This window comes from Pungitius pungitius, chromosome 7, assembly GCF_949316345.1.
Source record: "Pungitius pungitius chromosome 7, fPunPun2.1, whole genome shotgun sequence".
Taxonomy (NCBI): Eukaryota; Metazoa; Chordata; class Actinopteri; order Perciformes; family Gasterosteidae; genus Pungitius; species Pungitius pungitius.
In genome coordinates this window covers 7,048,821-7,066,280 of record NC_084906.1, presented here as the reverse complement: position 1 = coordinate 7,066,280, position 17,460 = coordinate 7,048,821, and the positions used below count along the sequence as shown (strand labels likewise).

General features: G+C 43.7%; 2 protein-coding genes across 3 annotated transcripts; one reads left to right on the top strand and one right to left on the bottom strand.

Annotated features, from left to right (window-relative positions):
* Positions 1-8,824: 8,824 nt before the first annotated feature.
* LOC119216347 (glomulin-like) lies at positions 8,825-14,639 on the top strand. Its single transcript, XM_037469083.2, has 18 exons — positions 8,825-9,807; positions 10,258-10,383; positions 10,853-10,963; positions 11,043-11,151; positions 11,670-11,919; positions 12,053-12,143; positions 12,229-12,395; positions 12,477-12,530; positions 12,622-12,652; positions 12,742-12,831; positions 13,022-13,063; positions 13,156-13,229; positions 13,613-13,697; positions 13,790-13,899; positions 13,989-14,052; positions 14,123-14,258; positions 14,339-14,433; positions 14,514-14,639. The coding sequence occupies exons 1-18, from the start codon at positions 9,766-9,768 to the stop codon at positions 14,607-14,609; spliced, it is 1,773 nt and encodes a 590-aa protein (XP_037324980.2). The 5' UTR covers positions 8,825-9,765; the 3' UTR covers positions 14,610-14,639.
* Positions 14,640-14,646: 7 nt separating this feature from the next.
* LOC119216346 (protein SPO16 homolog) lies at positions 14,647-16,700 on the bottom strand. Of its 2 annotated transcripts, none has more exons than XM_037469081.2 (5): positions 15,947-16,050; positions 15,644-15,737; positions 15,280-15,451; positions 15,078-15,156; positions 14,647-14,982 (listed from the first exon to the last, which is right to left on the bottom strand). In XM_037469081.2, exons 1-5 carry the CDS (start codon positions 16,040-16,042, stop codon positions 14,875-14,877), a joined length of 549 nt encoding a protein of 182 aa, XP_037324978.2. In that variant the 5' UTR covers positions 16,043-16,050; the 3' UTR covers positions 14,647-14,874. The 2 variants fall into 2 exon arrangements, with proteins under 2 accessions (XP_037324978.2, XP_037324979.1); XM_037469082.2 differs by lacking the exon at positions 15,947-16,050 and adding an exon at positions 16,071-16,700 and having other exon boundaries at positions 14,652-14,982.
* Positions 16,701-17,460: the final 760 nt, after the last annotated feature.

Here is a 17,460-nt window from a genome sequence, read left to right as displayed (position 1 = left end):
ATTCTCATCAGAGATGCTTCTTTTATGAAATGAAAAGGAGTTCTGGACATCTTAAAGTAAGCATAATGAAAACAGTCACTATAATATCAGTACTAAAAGTAAGGCCTGAGTAAAGCCAGAGTATCAAAACATTGATAGCTGAAGGGTCCGACTTGAAGGGACTTGATATTTAGGCAAAACACAAAGGAACACTGAACATCCGCCATTAAGAAACTTGAAGAGTGGGACAGCTGTGTGTCAGCCCGAGCAGGTCGCTGTCAAAAACGACACAACAACGTTTACGTCCAGATGTGGCCAAATCAGAGTCCAGATCTCAATGCAATAGATATTTGGTGGCTGAGCTTGAAGAGGCTGTTAACTCTTGATCCCCATGCAAAATGAATGAGCTGGAGCAATTTTAGAAAGAGGAAAGATGAACTTTCCAGATGTGCAAAACCATATCCACACAGACTGGAGGTTCGTCAGAGCTGTCAAAGGTGCACCTGCACTGAACTGACATGGAGCGGGGGGGGGGGGTATTTATGCACACATGCATTTAGTATTTGTAATGTATTTTGATCTACTTTAAAATAACAAGTCAATATGCCTTTAAATACATGAACTAATATAGGGAATATGCAGGAATGAACAAACCCTGTGCAGTGCGACCCAGCGTTGTGTGGCCAAAATGTAAAAGCAGTAGCAACAGAGGAACGTTTAGTGTGTCCTATATGCGTGGCAGCCCAGCGTGTCACTGTGCGATACAGCCTTAACTATTCCTGATTGCAGCTATAAATTGTTGTAAAAAATTCATCAGATCTGTTTCAGAAATGACCAAGAGAGAGAAAGAGAGGTGATGCAGATCTATAAGAGGAGCCCGCAGCCAGTGGAAGGAGTACAAAACGACAAAGATTTATTCTCAGCCATGATCAAATATTTATGCTGAGGCATTCAAGTAAAGTTACTTTTTGTGTTCTGATTTAATGAATGATTTGAGCAGTGGCAGTGCTGGGAGGCACAGATGTTGCGTTTGCTGAAGCCTGCACTAATGCCCATTCAGGGGTCTGTGTGGTCATGTGTCAGACTGCAGCAGGATCAAAGCAGAGTAATGACATTGTGGGGATCACAGCATAGAGGAGTAGGAGGCAAAGTACTTCCACAGCCCCAGAGGTTTGCAGCGGGCCGCGGCTGCGGAAGACGAAGCGAGAAAGTGGCGGAAATAATTACTGTATTTATATGTTGTCTTTGTTGAAAAATCGTCAAGAAGGAAAGGTGTTTTCCTTTTTTCGCTCCTCTGTGAATAAAAGATTCACATATGAAAATGCAAGCGGACACCGCATGTTTCTCCCAAGACAATGGGATTCACCCACTATGTGTAAATCTTTTTATCTTGTGCCAGTATGTTGCCAATCACTCCATTAGAGAGGAGCCACTGCACAGCGAGCCTGTGTAAGGAGGGATTGATCCGAAGAGGACAAAGCCTCAGTCAAAGGAAACGGATCGGGGCCGAGCAGTGACTCTCCCGTTCCCCCTCTGGCATCCTCTGAAACATTAATGACCCCAAGCTGAATCTGATCCGGCCTTCTTTACTCACTGTTGTATCTTTACTCAGAACAGTCTGCCCACTGATACACAGCAATACTAATTCTATTCACTTCAACATCTTCTTAGATACAGATGGAGCACGGCTAGAACCCCGAGGGTCAATTTTAGGATATTTACCGAAATTGAATCATCACAAAATCAATACATTGGCGCCAATATTAATGAATAATACTTGTTTTTGCTTAGTCCCTTTGTTAATAAGTTGGGTAACACTGTGGGCTCCTGTTGGACGTATAAAGGAGAAGGCAGGGACAGGACCAGCATGCACTGGGGCGGGCTTAGGGTTTTTTCCACACAAAAAGTTTGTTGGTTTTGTTGGCCAGTAAGGGATAAAAAAGCAAAAATTCTTCCTGCGTAAACCACAAACCTACAAGGAATCGATATTTGTTCTTGATTTATTGGACCAAAGGCCACCTTAAATACAGCATCTGAAAAACAACTTGACCTTCACAAGTAGCAGTGAAAGAAAGGATTGCACCTAAAGTTTTTAATTCTGTAAATTCAAAGACGGGTCCGGATCAGATGACCTGAAAGGAAGCTGTGAGTGGGCAAAATGTGCCAGGAGACATCTGTAGCAGGTTAAATGCGACCACTTGAGTGCACACTTGAACGGATAAAAGGAGTTTAGGAAGAAAAAAAAGGCTAAAAGCCTCCATCACTTCCAAACAAGACATTGGTCCCTCAAACACAGTGTGTCAGCATCTTTAAACACCGGAGAGAAGGGGGGATGACAAAATCGTTTTGACAGCCAGTTCACATGTAACATCTCCGATTCGTCCACCTCGGGGAGTTGCCGGGCAGTTTTTTTCCCCCTAAGCTGCTGGAGGGGGGGGGGGGGACCAGGCCCCGTGTGCGACGGCGGAGTGGGCAGGGCCCGGCCTGTGCGCCGCACGCCACGCGCCACCTATTGATCCGAGTCGGACAGGGTGTCAGTCTCCCCAGCGCAGAGATACAGCGAGGCCAGCAGCAGTTATCTGTGTCTACTAAGACGTCCGCTCGGTGCGTATTGATCGGGAACAACTCGACACGGGGACTTGTCGTCGAAATGGCAGTTTACAAAAAGCTTGAGCGGTGGAGGCCGCGTGGTGCTGGCAGTATGGATTTGTTCGTGCAGCGTCCTCCCAGCGGTGCGCCATGCCAGACAGACGCGGCAGCTCAGGAAACACGGGCCGGGGCCTCCGTCCCACCTGGGGAGCTTTCACCTCGTGGTACACTGGTACATAAAGCAGCATGTTGAATGATGTCTGAAAGGACTGGACTACAGTACCGCCACATCCAGAGCACAAACAAATGTCCAGGCGACACGCTGGCACACACTGGACGGGCCGCGCCCCCAAAGCCCCTCCCCGCCATTGTTTGCTACAGGGCCAAAGCTTTTACAAAAAGGGGCCAAGGTCAAGATTTTCCCTTGTGAGACCTCCATCTCCATTAGCTCTCCGTTCACTGGGGTCCGTCCCTCCTGCCAAACACATGGAGATATCCCAGACTAGTGTTCGTGGGGGGAGAGAAGAAGAGTCAGAAGACCAATGCAGATGGACCCGAGCATCCTCCCTCTCCGAACTACATTAGCCTTCAGGTAACATAGAAATATGAAAAGGCCTCTCTGAGACTGTTTGAATTGACCGTGAGCAACTGAAGGAGCAGATGTAGGAGCTCCCGCTCCCTATGCAGATACATTAATGGTTCATTATAAGCAAACAAAAACACAACTTTGTTCCAGCTGAGGACACATTAATCAAAATGATGTTGTTATTTGTTATACCCCAGAGGTCCCTGTATCCAACACACTGGTTCTTTAAAGTATATTTTTGCATGCAGGCGTGATGTAGTTTGTGACTCTGAACTGCTTCTGTAAATACATCAAATAAAGTACTATAAGAAAGAAAAACTCAGATGGCTTTAACGATGAAAAAAGCTACTTTCTGTGTGATTTTCATTTGAGATCCTATTCATTGTGTAGAAAAGCAACAACCACAAAGCAAATCTGAACGATTGAAAATACATATATCCGCCTCAGAAAGCAGCTTAGGCCCCCAGGGAGAGGCCCTAAACATGGCAGTTTTTCCTGACAAGCACAGCGGGGCCCGGGGAGGGTTTCGGGCAGACAGGAGAGCTGGCAGCAGTCTGAGGAGGCCTCCGGGGGAAGCCGGCTGGATAAATAGTTCACTTAGAACCTCTTGCTCTCTAAGAGGTCACCAAGGAAATGTAGGATGCAAAGAGAAAATGGAGAGGCTTTACTCGCTCTCATAGGATTGCTGTTTGTACACTAGACTGCCCCATGAATAAATACTGCAGTGTCTGCTGCACGGCCGAAATGATACACTCAAATAGTTTTTTTTTCTTTCGATCAAAGAACGCCACTCTGTCTTGAGCCGCATGCACATTTTATTAGAAAAAAAAAGCCGCGTTTAAAATGAATAGCACTCATACTGAGCCCATCCACTGGAGCTGGGACTCGCACAATGGCGTCCTCTGAACTCTGTTGTCGTAGTCCAGCGAATGAAATATAAATGGAAATACGATATCAGTGACCTGAGATACAAGTGTGCCTCTGAACACCGCCGACCGCTCCCCACATGCCGAGACAGCACACGGCCTGTCATGACGTGTCTTCACCTGGCTGCGGCATCGCTCGGGATATTCATTCGTGAAATGGATCCTCAAGTCAGGGGTTACAAATAAATGCCCCAGCTGATGAATTGCAGGCGCAAAGCAGCAGACTGTGGGTCAGATTTCCCATCGGAGCCTCTTATCCCCCGACACACGGATACAGGTACAATGATAGCCTCCCTGTACGCAAGCAGCTACTGCTGTAAGTCAGTTAGTCATCAAACGCCACCAAATCCAAGAGAAAACATTCATTGGAGACGTCTGAATGTATTGCAGTAGACGGGATAGTTTGTGTCCCATCTCATCCTCTCTAACATCTGTAATCACAGAATTTTATTTTTTTATGTAATGTATATGGTCACAAAGAGGGAACAGATGGACCGGCCATGGAAGTGTTTTCTGCACATCTTTGTCATTTTTTTCAGCATTGTGCAACTCTCCACTTTCCAGTGTTAATTCTAACTATTTGAATATAAATTCCATTAAAGTAAAGTATTAGTGTCTGTAGTGAGAGAAGATGCTTCAGGAGCAGGGAACAAACTACAGGGAGGCTCATAGGCCGCTCATCAAAAAGATGTGAAAAAAATAAAAATTATATATATATATAAATATTGTTTCAGTCAGTCAATTTATCATTATTTTAGATTTAATAGAATATACAATTATATTACATTTAAAATAGTAATATATCCTCTCATAAAAATAGCATACTATATCATACAAATGTCACGTTAAAGTCATGTTATATTAAAAAAAACTGTGTGAAATGTACGAAATGTCGCAGTATAATTTACTATGAATTTTATAGGAAATATAGTATTTCATGAAAATGGCATAGATTAGTATGCCATACAAGAATACTAACAATACTATGTCATTGAAAAGTGTCACATTACATTGTGTAAAAGTGATAGTATTGTATGTAAACATCGTAGTTGTAATTATGCCGACTGTAGCTTTTTGTCTTTTTACGGAATATAACATAAAGTAAATATAGTATTCAAGCCTTTGTTTTAATTGGTGTAAATTCCATAAAAATAAAAATGGTTGAGTTTTCGTTACCCAACCACAAGGATAAATATACTACACATACATACAGGGAGTAGGAGCTCTTCGCTGTGTCCGCCGTGTTTTGACACCGCCTTCTACAGTAGCCCAGAACGGACAAATCCCACACTGGCTCTAGTGAGGGCCTCCTGTGTGTTTATGTCACCTGAAGGCCGGCGTAGTTCACTTGGAAAGCGATGGGTGATCAGAGGGGCCGTGGGCCGCATGCGGTCTGCTAAACACAGGTCCTTTAACCAGAAGGTTAGCGGCTTGATGCTCGTTTCTAAACTGACACTCAACCCAAAAATGCTTCCTCCCCAGTGCTTTACACAAGCTTACAATTTTTAAATGCAGGGGTTGAATTTTAAATGTATATGTATACACGGACCTGTGGAATATTTCATACCAAAGTTTGCAACATACTGTTGTTTAGTATGCATAAAAAATCCTAGATAATCTTATCATAGTATATTCAGATATCAATGGCAGAGTGTGAAATAGACTGTTTAAAATGTCTTAAAAATTTAGACAAAAATTATGGATTTCCCAAAAAAAAATTGTTCTAGTATAGTGTGTCATTAGAAATATCATAGTTTGGGATCTATAATCCCATGAAATATTAGAAAATGTTATGTGATATATAAATATATGTATATGATATATGGCTTTCTGCTCAATCGAGCCAATTCTTTTCAAATAACGAATGCCAAGTTCAGTAGTTCTATAAAGTTTAATGTCCGAACCCACGTAGGAGGCAAAACGATGTTCACGCCCCAACAAAACTGTACGTATAGAATTTTTATTGAAATACATTTTGTGACGAATATGATTTACAACAATCTTTTGAGAACAAAAACAACAAATATTAATAGTTAAATGTGGCTGTAATTAACAGTAATGTCAATATTTTACAATGAATGTGCAAACCGTGCAAAACAAAATGCGTGCAGATATGTATGGGCCATCTCATACAGCTAAAACACACATTTTATCAGTATTAGTGGCGGCAATGACCCGGCATTCTACTACAAATCCTTTCAAAACGGGGTTGCAGACTCAAAGCGCTTTCTCACTCACACTCAATGTGGTCTCAACGTTGAGCTTGGATCTCTATTTCGTAATCAAGGAGGCAACAGCAGTCTGTTACTTTGTACTTTTGTAGGGATGGGAAGTTGGGAATAAAGTTCTTAAAATAAAATAATTCTGGATTCCCCCCCCTGCCCCGGCTGTAATACCACTGCGACCCACTAGAGGGTTGCGCCCCACAGTTTGAGAAACACCAACTTATGTGTAATGAGTTGTATTATTGAGTGGAAATTATGAAACACGTTTCCACCTTTCAGTTTCTTCACTTCAAGTCCGGATGGTTTGCAGATTGTGATGCATTTTAAGACTGAAACAATTGATAAAAATACAAGAGTTGTTGTACTATTACCATCATTCTATCCTTCCCAAACAGCCGAAGACACACATACTCCCTTTGTTACCCCTGAGGTGGTGCACACTGCTGTCCTCAGAAAGCAAGCATTCAAAACCTGGACACTTCCCAACTGGGATCTTAGCAACCGCGCTGCTACTGCCACACGCCATTAAAACTATTCTCTTTGGGGAGTTGATTTTTTAATGTTCTACCTCAAAATTCAATGCACCACATAAGATTTCAGCAACCAATATCAAGTCTCCAAACCTCTTCTATAATTTGACACTTTTAATTACATTTGGTCACTTATTGGACTTAAAAATAAAAACCTTTTCAATGGTTTTTGTTGTAGCCAGCCCAATATTTTCACATAAGACGTTTGTTGATGTTTTCAGCATTCAAAAAGGCCGTCGTAGTGTTTGACATATTGGTGTCATATCATAGTTACCATTAAGTGTCCTAAATATGTCACGTTGAATGTCGATATAACACAGCGGCATTTCTACATCAGACATGAGGTGTTTCGTTGTTGTGCTCGTACCCTTTCATGACAACAGATTTGGATTGGTCAGAAAAGTGTATAATAATGAACTTAAATCTGTGATTCTATCCAGCAAGTTCTACAGAGCTCAACTAATAATTTAACCTTTATCTATTATTTATCATTTGAAGCTGTCTGATTGGTTGGTTCTTACAGAAGTGCTCTGCAGGTCTCTGACAATAATTTATTGATGACTTTGTATTCGGGAGAAAATCGAGTAGTTTTGTAACATTGCGTTACATTCATTTAACTGAAGGTTTTATTTTTATTCTTTATAATAGGCTTCTATTAAGGGAAATCCACTATGTGGACTAACCACAAAATGTGGAGAAACATTAATAAAACAACCTCAGCAAATACATTCAACTGCTTCAAGTGCTATGTTTAGAAAAACTATTATAGACCCAGAGAAAGATTGGAATCAAAAGTTTGTCATAATGTATTATTTATTTAGACAGTCAGAACAAAAGAGTAATCACTTTGTGACTGAAGATGTATCGAGTTCCTGCCAATCTGAGGTCAAAGCAGAGATCAGCTGCAAGATAATGATGAAATGTTCCTGTATAGCACCTCTTATTAAAAAGTTACCAAGTGGTTTACAGATATAATTAAAATTGTCTGAGTCGTAGTATTTTAGATGGAAAAAGTAATCATATAACACGTCAAAAAAATGTATTGAGTAAAGTATATTATATTGAAAAAAACGTATAGCATGTCGAGATAAGTCATATTATAATGTTTTGAAATTTAATATTGTGGCAATTGTTAAAACATAGACACTGTATGTTCGGAAAAATTGTTAAAGGGTCATAGTATAGTGTAAGGAAAAAGGATATATACGAGTATATTAAAAACATTAATATTTAAAATATCCAAACTGAAGTCAAATTATGAAAAATTATTTAAAAGTGTAAAAGTTCATTGTGTGTCCAAAAAAAAAACCTTTTGTGACACCTACTTATTGCAGCTTATTCCATGACATTTGTTATGGTATAATGTAATACATTTATTATGATGAAATTCTTTAGGATTATTTAGATTATTATCATATGGGATAATCATTTATTTTATTTCTTAATTTCACACCATTCCAATGGCAATAAGGATTAGTATCATGAAGATATTTGTGACTTTATCTTTTATAAAAGCATACTGCACTATGACATATTTCTTTTTCAACTCATTTTCAAATAGCTTCCTATACCTTGAGCAATTGAAGGATAAAAATAAACACCTACTGATCCTAGATGTTATTTACTTTTGTGTCTTATGCACCCAGCATCCTCTGTCAAAACTAAACCTCATCAGCCAACAATTAAAGATGAAAAAATCAGGCACAAACACAGAGTGAGCGGCAGTGTGTGCTGTGTTTGCAGAGTGTGTCCTTTGTCTGCAGGCTTTCATCACACAGCAATACAGAGAGCAAACCTGAGCGGCAGATGTCTGCTAAATCCGACCGTTCAAACACGCTTCTCGCTCTATTCATCTCAAATCAGGACTTGCGCTGCTCCTTTGCTGAAGCTGTCTGGCTGGAGCAGGAAGCCAGTGATTGTACTTCTATCATATTACACATGCACGCAAGTGCTGGGGGGGGGGGGGGGGGGGGGGGAAGATGATCCGAGCTTTTGAAGCTTTTGTGAATACAAAGGGGAGCAATATGTTGTCATTGGGCAATTGTGGAAAGGGATTCCTAATCCGCGTGCTTCTGTGCACAACAGGCTCTCCCATTTAATTAGGAAATTAATTTGGTTTCCCACGAGTCACAGGTGAATTTATTTGTTAGTATACTTTCAAACCCCAATGGGGCTCAGACCAGTGTGTACCATTAAGGAGGATCTATTGCCACATATGGAAGATATCATTAATGCTATTGTGCTTAATCTCGGTGCATACAGCCTCCTCCTGGTGGAGAAACATCTACGTGTATCTACAGAAGCCCAGGAAGGACAAACCAAACACTGGCTGTAGAGAGAGATCCTCATTTTCCCATCGGCCCCTTTGGCTCTGCTACACGCTGGGCCCCCCTGGTGCAATATGCATCGCCACTTTAATGAACAACTTAAGCACAAAGACACAAAAAAACTTTTCAGCGCGAATACCAATTACTTAAATGTTAAAACAACACTTTCATTTTCCCACATGTTAAAAAATAAATATGACTTGCTTTTCATTGTTTGTCTCGCTTCATGCCAGCTTCATGCTAGATACGCACGAACCAATGTCCATGTGAGGTCCATCCACAGCTTTACATTCGTTTTACAGAACCCAACCAAGTGTTATTCATCTAGATCCTTCCAGACAGTTCCATGTTTTCTCGCACTCTGGTTTAATCCTATTACATGTCAGGCACAGAGGTAAGAGGGAGATAAGAGGTTTAGGTTCTGGGTCCCTGCAGACAATCTCTCTCTCTCTCTCTGTCTCTCTCTCCCTCGCGTCAATAGGAGACCTCTGCATTTGGTCACTTCGATTCTGGTGCTGAAACTGGTTCTTAGTTTCCACGGCAGCCATTGTGCAGCCTTCAATAAAGACATATTGGTAATAGGATTGGCCCGAGGAGACACTGATGGCTGATGAAGATCAGGTGAAGGAATTAATCCGCAGATGGGTAAGTCACCAATATTCCAATGCCATTTCAATGCCATTTAGCTTATGTGATCATACTCATGTCATTCAACGGCATGTCATTCAATTTGTAGTGATGCCAGCGGGGCGGGACCCATCGAGCGAGTGGAACTTCAGTGTGCACTTTTGAGAAATAAATCCAACGACACACCCACTCGGCTGCGATGGTTGCTGACAGTCTGCAGTGAGCGGCCTCATGCCGTCTTCAACTAACATGACTCATCAGAATAATGAAAACTATTTGATTGTTTATAGGGTGAGAAGTACGGCAAAGTGTAAATCCTGCCAGTTTCCTCTTGCCAGCAGGTGGCGCTGGGAGTTAAAATATGAAATATGCTCAGGCCATAGCTTGCATTACTTATTAGGGGCAGTTTGGATAATGTTCCTTGAATTTACAAGAAAACAATATTAAATATGTCTGCCTCCCCTTCAGCAAAGTACCCCAGAGGACGATTTGAAGCCGGAGGACTACCAGCAGCTCAAGAATGTGGCATCTGCGTGTCTCACCCAGGGGGACGGCGCGCGGCTGCTAAGCTTCCTCCAGGAGGAGAAGAACCAGGTATTCATGGCGCTGACGGAGACGGCTCTGCTCTCCCTTCGGTCCCGCCCAGTCCTGCTCACACCTCGCACACACCGCCATAGTGGCATTCAGCGTTAAACTGTCACATGGCACTAAAAGCACCTACGCAGCCACCCGGCTGCTGCCGAGCATCAGCGCGCTGCCACTGCACTCTGGGCCCGCTGCCGACCTCTTGACCCCAGAGGTGCCGGGAGAAAAACGAGCAGATAATCAGTCCGATTTCTCGCTCCACTGGTAGCCCTCCTTCCATTCGGCACTCCTCTAAGTGCCCTTGGTGTTTGCAATACCTCTCTGCTCTTCACTGGATTGTGTTAGTTTTGGTTTCAATTATTTATTTATTTTCTGTCAAGGACGTTATTTCCTTAGTTACAGTACGTCATCATTTCCAGGCTTATGTTTTTACCGAGACATTTATGTAATAAACACCATTGATCCCTCTCACACTTAGGGGATCGTGAGGTCCATGGGCTGCGTTCTTCTGTCACCTCTTCTCAACCAAGTGGTTAAAAAGGAAACAAGTCTTGATCACTGCCAGGCTGCCATCACACATCTGACCAGGGTACGTTCATACAGATAATCTCCACACAAGCGAGACATGCTTCCTGCACATTGGAGCTAAAGCCGGTTCTGTTGTGCAGACGTGCAGGCCGAATGATCTCCTGCACAGCTTTCTGGAACTAATTGAAGACATTGATCCAGGGGCCATTTCTGAGACCATTTTGGCCCTCGTTCCGCATCTTCAAACAGGTAAGACAACACAGAACACAATGCTGTAACTATGCACACGCATACTCAACTCCTATGGCAATAAAGCACCGCAGTAGCACAACATAAAGGAACAAAATGTATGAGCCTTTCTACAAATAACCACAGTACCATTTCATGATGAAATACTGGATTTGCTTATAATCCATGATGTGGGGAAGGTGAAAAAATAGTATCACACAATTGCTGAAGACAAAGAGAGTAATGCTAAAAGTCATGAAACATCTATTTAATGATATGACTTGTGAATTTATCCCTTAGAAGGGAAGAGTTTCTGCTCCTCAGCCTACGCTCCTTGATAGAAACGGGCTGGACCAAATAACAGAAAAAGCAGATAAAAGTGCCGCCTCCATAATACCTTTAAAAAAACCCTGTAGCAATACAACCTTCACGAAAGCACAATTCATGGCGGGACTGTGCTGTCATACTACCACGGGGGTCTGTCTCCCCCTGCTGTGCATCAGTGCAAACCACCCCCCCCCCCCTTGTGTCTCTGGCAGTGCTGCTGCAGCTGGGGGACAGAAAGGCCTCCTGCCTGGGCTCGGCTCTGACCCGCCTGCAGGAGCAGCTGTCCCGGCTGCCGGTGCCGTACAGCCCGCAGCAGGAGGAGGCCGATGAGCACGGCCTGTGCCGCTGCTGCACCGCCCTGGCTGAGTTCACCCGGCCGTTTGTAGAGGAGGTGAAGGGGAGGAATGGAAACCACGCTACCACTGCTGAGGATGAGCAGCTGAAGGCTGAGCTTCTCATATTGTACGTTTTTAAATGTGGTTCTTTCTTTAAGCGGTTGCAACAAAAAAAAACGTGGCTGAACACGTGGTTAAAATCATGGATGAGCACTAATGACCTTGTAAAAAGAAAAGGCTCGATTGTGATTCACCTGCAGCTGCATGAGGAGCTTGAGGGAGCCCTTACTCGAGGCCGAACTGAACCGGGACAGAAAATCGTCACTTTGGCTCTTTGCGACCCATATAATGGTAAAATAAAATTCAAAACATGAAACATCCCATGGTGTCTATTTAGCTTTCTTTAACCACGCCCCCCCCCCCCCCCCCCACGCAGGTCACGCTGCCTGCGATCCACGAGTCTCCGGCAGAGCTCCTGTTCTTCAGCCCTGTGAAGAGAAGCAGGCAGAAGGAGAGCTGTGAGCGCAGCGAGTCCAGAGCCTGTCTGGCTTATCTGCTGTTCGTCCAGCTCATGGGCATCGACAGCTTCCCGGCCGTATTCAGGTGAGCGCGACCCGGCTGACTGATGATGCACGTTGACCGACACTCAGAGGAGCTCATCTTTACTGTCCCCTGGTGTCCCAGTCCTTTATTTATCCTGCAGTGCAACATGGCCTACATCACTCAACTCCTCAGTAGGTATGCTGTCAAGTACGATGCAAACTGACAAATTCTCATTTTAAAAATGCTCGACATTACTGTGTGATCTGTAATCTTGTTCCCTTGACAGCAAGAAGGAGTCGCACCTGCTCAAAGGACTGGTAAGGTTACGTCAGCGTGCACAAAGACAAAGCGGGGGGGGGGGGGGGGGTCATCTTTCTCGTGCTTAAGTGTGTGTTTTTCCACGCAGGCGCTGTGTGCAAAGAGCTTGGAGAGTGTGGAGGACAACAGCCTCCCAGTGAGTCTCCTGGAGCTGAAGAGCTTCTACAGTGTACCCGAGGTGAGACGCACCTCAGATCCATTCATCTGTACGTTTTTCCCCAGAATCACTGTATTTCAGGTCTGTTTTTAAAAAAAGATGGTTCAATGAATCACAACTACAATTGTGTCCAAAATATCAGTAAGCAGAGCGAGGCTGCTGATCTGCAGGCGAAGCGGATTCCAATGAACCTGTGTGCTGTAATTCACAGAATCTGAGGCAAGTTCTCACTGACTGCCCGATGCAGCATTTGGTGAGTACAGTTGTGCAGGATGAGAGGAACGTGTTGGACGTCAGCAGTCGATTTGACGCCTTGTCTTTTCTGCGGGATCACCGCCTCGCCAGAGGGAATCGGCTCTGCGGGTTTTCCAGCTCTTCATCGATAAATTAGATGCTGAAGCAAAGCACAAGTTCTTCAGGTGAGAGAACTCCGGCCCTAACATTTGTGTGTGTAGACAACACAAACTTTTATGAGGGTGCACGATCGCTGAGGATCATGGGAACACACATTTTGCATATGATTTAAATCCACGTGATTTCATTCCACTGGCAAATGTGTTTAGAATCTATGTTTATCTAAGTACTGATAGATTTAATTGACAATCCCCAGCAATTTGTGCTTCAAGCCATACATTCCCATCAATATGTGGCAGTTAATGTACTAGTGAACTACAGATGAGCAATGAATATTTTACAGGGATTTAACAATGTTTTTATCTATGCCTAGTATTCCATTTGCTGTGTTCTCCTGTTTTTGTCTACCTTTGCATCAAATCTAAAATTGATTTACTTTCGGTCGCAGGTGCATGTTAAAAACCAGCAACCATGCAGGAGTAGAAGGTTACATAGTGAAGAACATCAAAAATCAAGTGGAACGTTCCATGAAGGTGAGACAAAACAAGGAGGCTCATTATCATTAATAGAACCCATTATTATTATATTTCCCTGTCGTTGTTTAACCGCGTTAACTGCCCTCCAGTCAGGTACTGCGGGTCAAGGCTTCCTGGGGGACGAGCTGCTCTCTCTGTTGGGACTGGTGTTCAGTTTGCCACGAGGTGCTCAGACCGATTTGCTTAACACTATGGACAGGTAAGCAACATGAGCAGCACTTTGCTGCAATTATGTGGAACACCACCTCCCGATGGAGCCGTTGAGCACTGCCCTGTCCGTTTGTTCAGGGTGATGGAGAGTCTGAATCTTCTACGCTACCTCCTCCTCAGAGACAAAGAACTGAGGAGCACTGTAAGTCCCACACTGATCCGAAAGCCTCACAGCTGCTGGGCCGGGTTAACTCTGCTCCGCCCGCTCTCAGACAGGTGCGTGGGAACAGCTGAGCGGGATCCAAGAGCAGTACGTGAAAATGCTGCGTGTGTGTATCGGCATATCGAGGGGATATTATTCGGCTGAACTGAAGGCGGTGAGGCAGGATCGAAAGCTAAAAGCCAAAGGTCAGCACCGGTGCGACATTGAAATGACCTTGAACTGACGGCTGTGTAATAAACTGAGCTTCCTGCGTTTTCCCCTCCAGAAGCCAGAGAGGCGGCCCGATCCACCGGATTGTCAAAGAGAATGATAGTGAAACATGAGCAGGTGTCCAATATGTCCCCAGAGGTCCAGCACCAGGTGAGGACACTTTCCTTCCTTTTCACTATCATCTGGACCCTTCTCGGCAAAGGCAGGCTGAGCATTCTCATGTGTCACAGGTGCTGCAGAGCGCCTTGGTGACATTCGACCTGATGGAGAGTCTTATATTCCGCATCGAAGAGATCGCTGAGGAAAAGCGCAAGATCCCAAACTGAACCCAGGACCCCACGAGTCACTTCAGACCGCCGGGTTATTGTCATGCTTTAATTTATTCTTTTTTTTATGCCAAAAATGTGAAATACAAAATAGAACAAACCGTACAAAAATATTGAAACACATTTTTTAAACTTGCTTTTGAACATTTGCCAAGCAACGCTTGTACTGGTCAGCATCAAATAAAACAGAACGCGTGTTACGTGTGTGTGTGTGTGTGTGTGTGTGTGTGTGTGTCTGAACAACTGGTGGGACGTGTGCTGGGCTTTACAGAAGGTCTCTAAGCATCTCCCACACGGGACTGCTTTCGACGACGTGAGCCCGGGCCACGGACATCCGATCGCGGATCAGGTCTACGTGCGGCTTACTGGTGGCCTGCGGACAGAAGGAGCCTTGGCTAACTCCAACGGAGCCACGAGGGAACAACGGCATGTCGAAGCGTCACACAAGGACTGCTGGGCACCTTTTACCTTGGCAATTGTCAACATTCCTTTGACGAGCTCTGCGTTGTTTCGTACAGGCAGGATCCTGAGATTGCTGCCAAAGAATCTGAAACAGTGAAAAACAAAATAACAAGAATCTTAATATAATAATGTCACCATTACCTCGTTAGTGTTATGCGAGCCAAACCAGAGGGCAACGCCCTGCCATGTGATTCACTCCTCAAAGTACCTGCGTTGAACCATCGATAATATTTCCAACTCTTTTTTCCCATTAAAGGGGGCGAAGAGGAGTAGGAAACTGTTCCTGTGTACTTGCACAAAAGTCTGTATCCTCTCAATGAGTCCAGACTCCTCCAAATGTCCGAGGAGGTCTTGGGGGTCAACCAATAGAAATGCAGTACCTAGGAAAATCATATAAACAGTAGACTGCTACTAGACACAAAATGCAACTAACGGCATCACATCCATTGCAGATTGTAGGAAATGCCTCATGCAGAGCTGATGTTGTTGGGTGGGTTTAGAAACAGGAGGGTCTAGAGATGCCTCCGGAGGGTTGGAGTTACTGAGTCATGCAGGTAATACAGAAGGTTTACCTGACAGAGGAAAAATAAAGGCTCCAGACTGAACGCTGTCCGAAAACCTGACTCGGTGCTGCTGGCCGCTTAAGATCCTGTTGGTGTCGTGGTTCTGGTCCAAACAAATACAGACCATTACATTAGTACATCTTAACACAGATTTAATTTAGGCGCGGTTGACTGAGTGACATTTCAACAACAGTTGTTATCCTAGCACACATTTAGCGACCTGTGTTTCAGCTAGCTAAGTTAGCTAACAATCCAGAGTTGGAGATTAGTATTCAGTCACGTTCAGGCGCTTTCTAGGTTGGATTCTCTCACCAGCCAAAACAAACCAACAATGAAAATGAATGGCGTGGCTGCTAGATTTAGGAATGTGTCCCATCGACCATAAAGTGGACTCTGAAGCAGACCCATATGTTCACTTGTCTGAGGGGTGAAGAACCTGCAGAGACGAGCTGACTATGATGGTTGTTTTCCACTCGGGAGTCTTTGCTTCGGACGGAGACATGACGCAGGCACGTGGTCAATAAAGACCACTACAAAACGGGTTTTGGGGGGTCTCGTTGGACTAATGGCGTCACGGTACATTCGCACGAGGTAGCTGCTTCGGGTCGTGTTGTGCTGGCGTGCCGCCACGAGAGGGCGGGTCAGGATTTATAGGGTAGGAACCTTTGGGGAATCGGCAGGTGTTTCTTACCGGACTAGAATGAACCGCTGTATATGGCGTGTGGATGTATGCGTGTAACGTGTGATGTGAGGCATCAGATAGCGAATAAATGGACTAAACCGCATCTCAAATGAAAGGCAACAGGCAGCGCGTCAATCCACGTTAAAATGCCTCAGTAGCTTAAAGCGTGGCCTTCTACTGTATTTGTTCCTTATTCAACGTCCATTAGTTTGAGGTCACTACTTGTGCTGATTTACATGAACTGTTGTGTCGGAATGAACCTTCTACATTTTAACTCGTCATGAGTTCATGTCCCAGAAAGCAAATGTTTAAGAGTTAATAATAACATCGGTGAAATACACTAAATAGACATAAATTACAAAAACAAAGTTTCAAGACAAAAGGGACAAAGTGTCTCACTTGGTGTCAGCAATGGTGTCCAACTCTTCTCTTTAATCTCTTCACGGACAATCTGTCCAAACAAATAAAAACCTGTAATACTGATTGCAGGAATGGTAATGCTCCATATTACACTTCAGGAACTCTGTGGTATATAAGTAAGGTGAGAAACGTTGAAAAGTGCCATGTTTGATCTGACGAACCAAAGAGGACAAAGGTAAACCATTCCATGACTTCTTGGTGTCTAAGTAAAATATCTTGGTCATTTCTCAAGAGAGCTGATGACAGATGATAATGAAATATCTGGGCATGTTGTAGGATGTATGCACAAGCTAACTCTCACACACAACTTTAGTGTGTGTACAGGTGGAGTGAAGAATCTATGTTTAGAGCATACTGTACATCAATCGATACTCAAGAAAAACGAGGTGACAGAGACTTCAAGTAGCTTCCAATGATGCCAGGAGAATGTTATTAAAAGACCCAGAGGGAGTAGTGCCAGCAAAATGTTTGTGGCTGCAGGACCCGTTCCAAAGTTCGAGTCCAAAGTTTGATTTGTATATGAATAAGTGACACTTTTCTTTTTTCAATAAACACAGACCTTTATTTTCAATTACACTAAATGCAAGCCAGGAGGCCAATACTATTTTTTCTTTAAGAAACTTCAGTCAACCATATTATTAGAAGACTGTCATGAGAAAGATGTTTTTTTCTTACTCTCTTCTTTTCAATTAAACAGTCAAACAAAACAAAAAATATCAGCATG

Bases quoted from the DNA above. Each gene is read 5' to 3' on its own strand.
- LOC119216347 (XM_037469083.2), top strand. From the start codon at position 9,766: ATGGCTGATGAAGATCAGGTGAAGGAATTAATCCGCAGATGG. The intron at 11,920-12,052 runs GTACGTTTTTAA...ATTCACCTGCAG, and splicing joins AAGGCTGAGCTTCTCATATT to CTGCATGAGGAGCTTGAGGG. The intron at 14,434-14,513 runs GTGAGGACACTT...CATGTGTCACAG, and splicing joins CCCCAGAGGTCCAGCACCAG to GTGCTGCAGAGCGCCTTGGT.
- LOC119216346 (XM_037469081.2), bottom strand. From the start codon at position 16,042: ATGGGTCTGCTTCAGAGTCCACTTTATGGTCGATGGGACACATTCCTA. The intron at 15,157-15,279 runs GTACTTTGAGGA...TCACTGTTTCAG, and splicing joins TTATCGATGGTTCAACGCAG to ATTCTTTGGCAGCAATCTCA. The intron at 14,983-15,077 runs GTAAAAGGTGCC...TTCTGTCCGCAG, and splicing joins GAATGTTGACAATTGCCAAG to GCCACCAGTAAGCCGCACGT.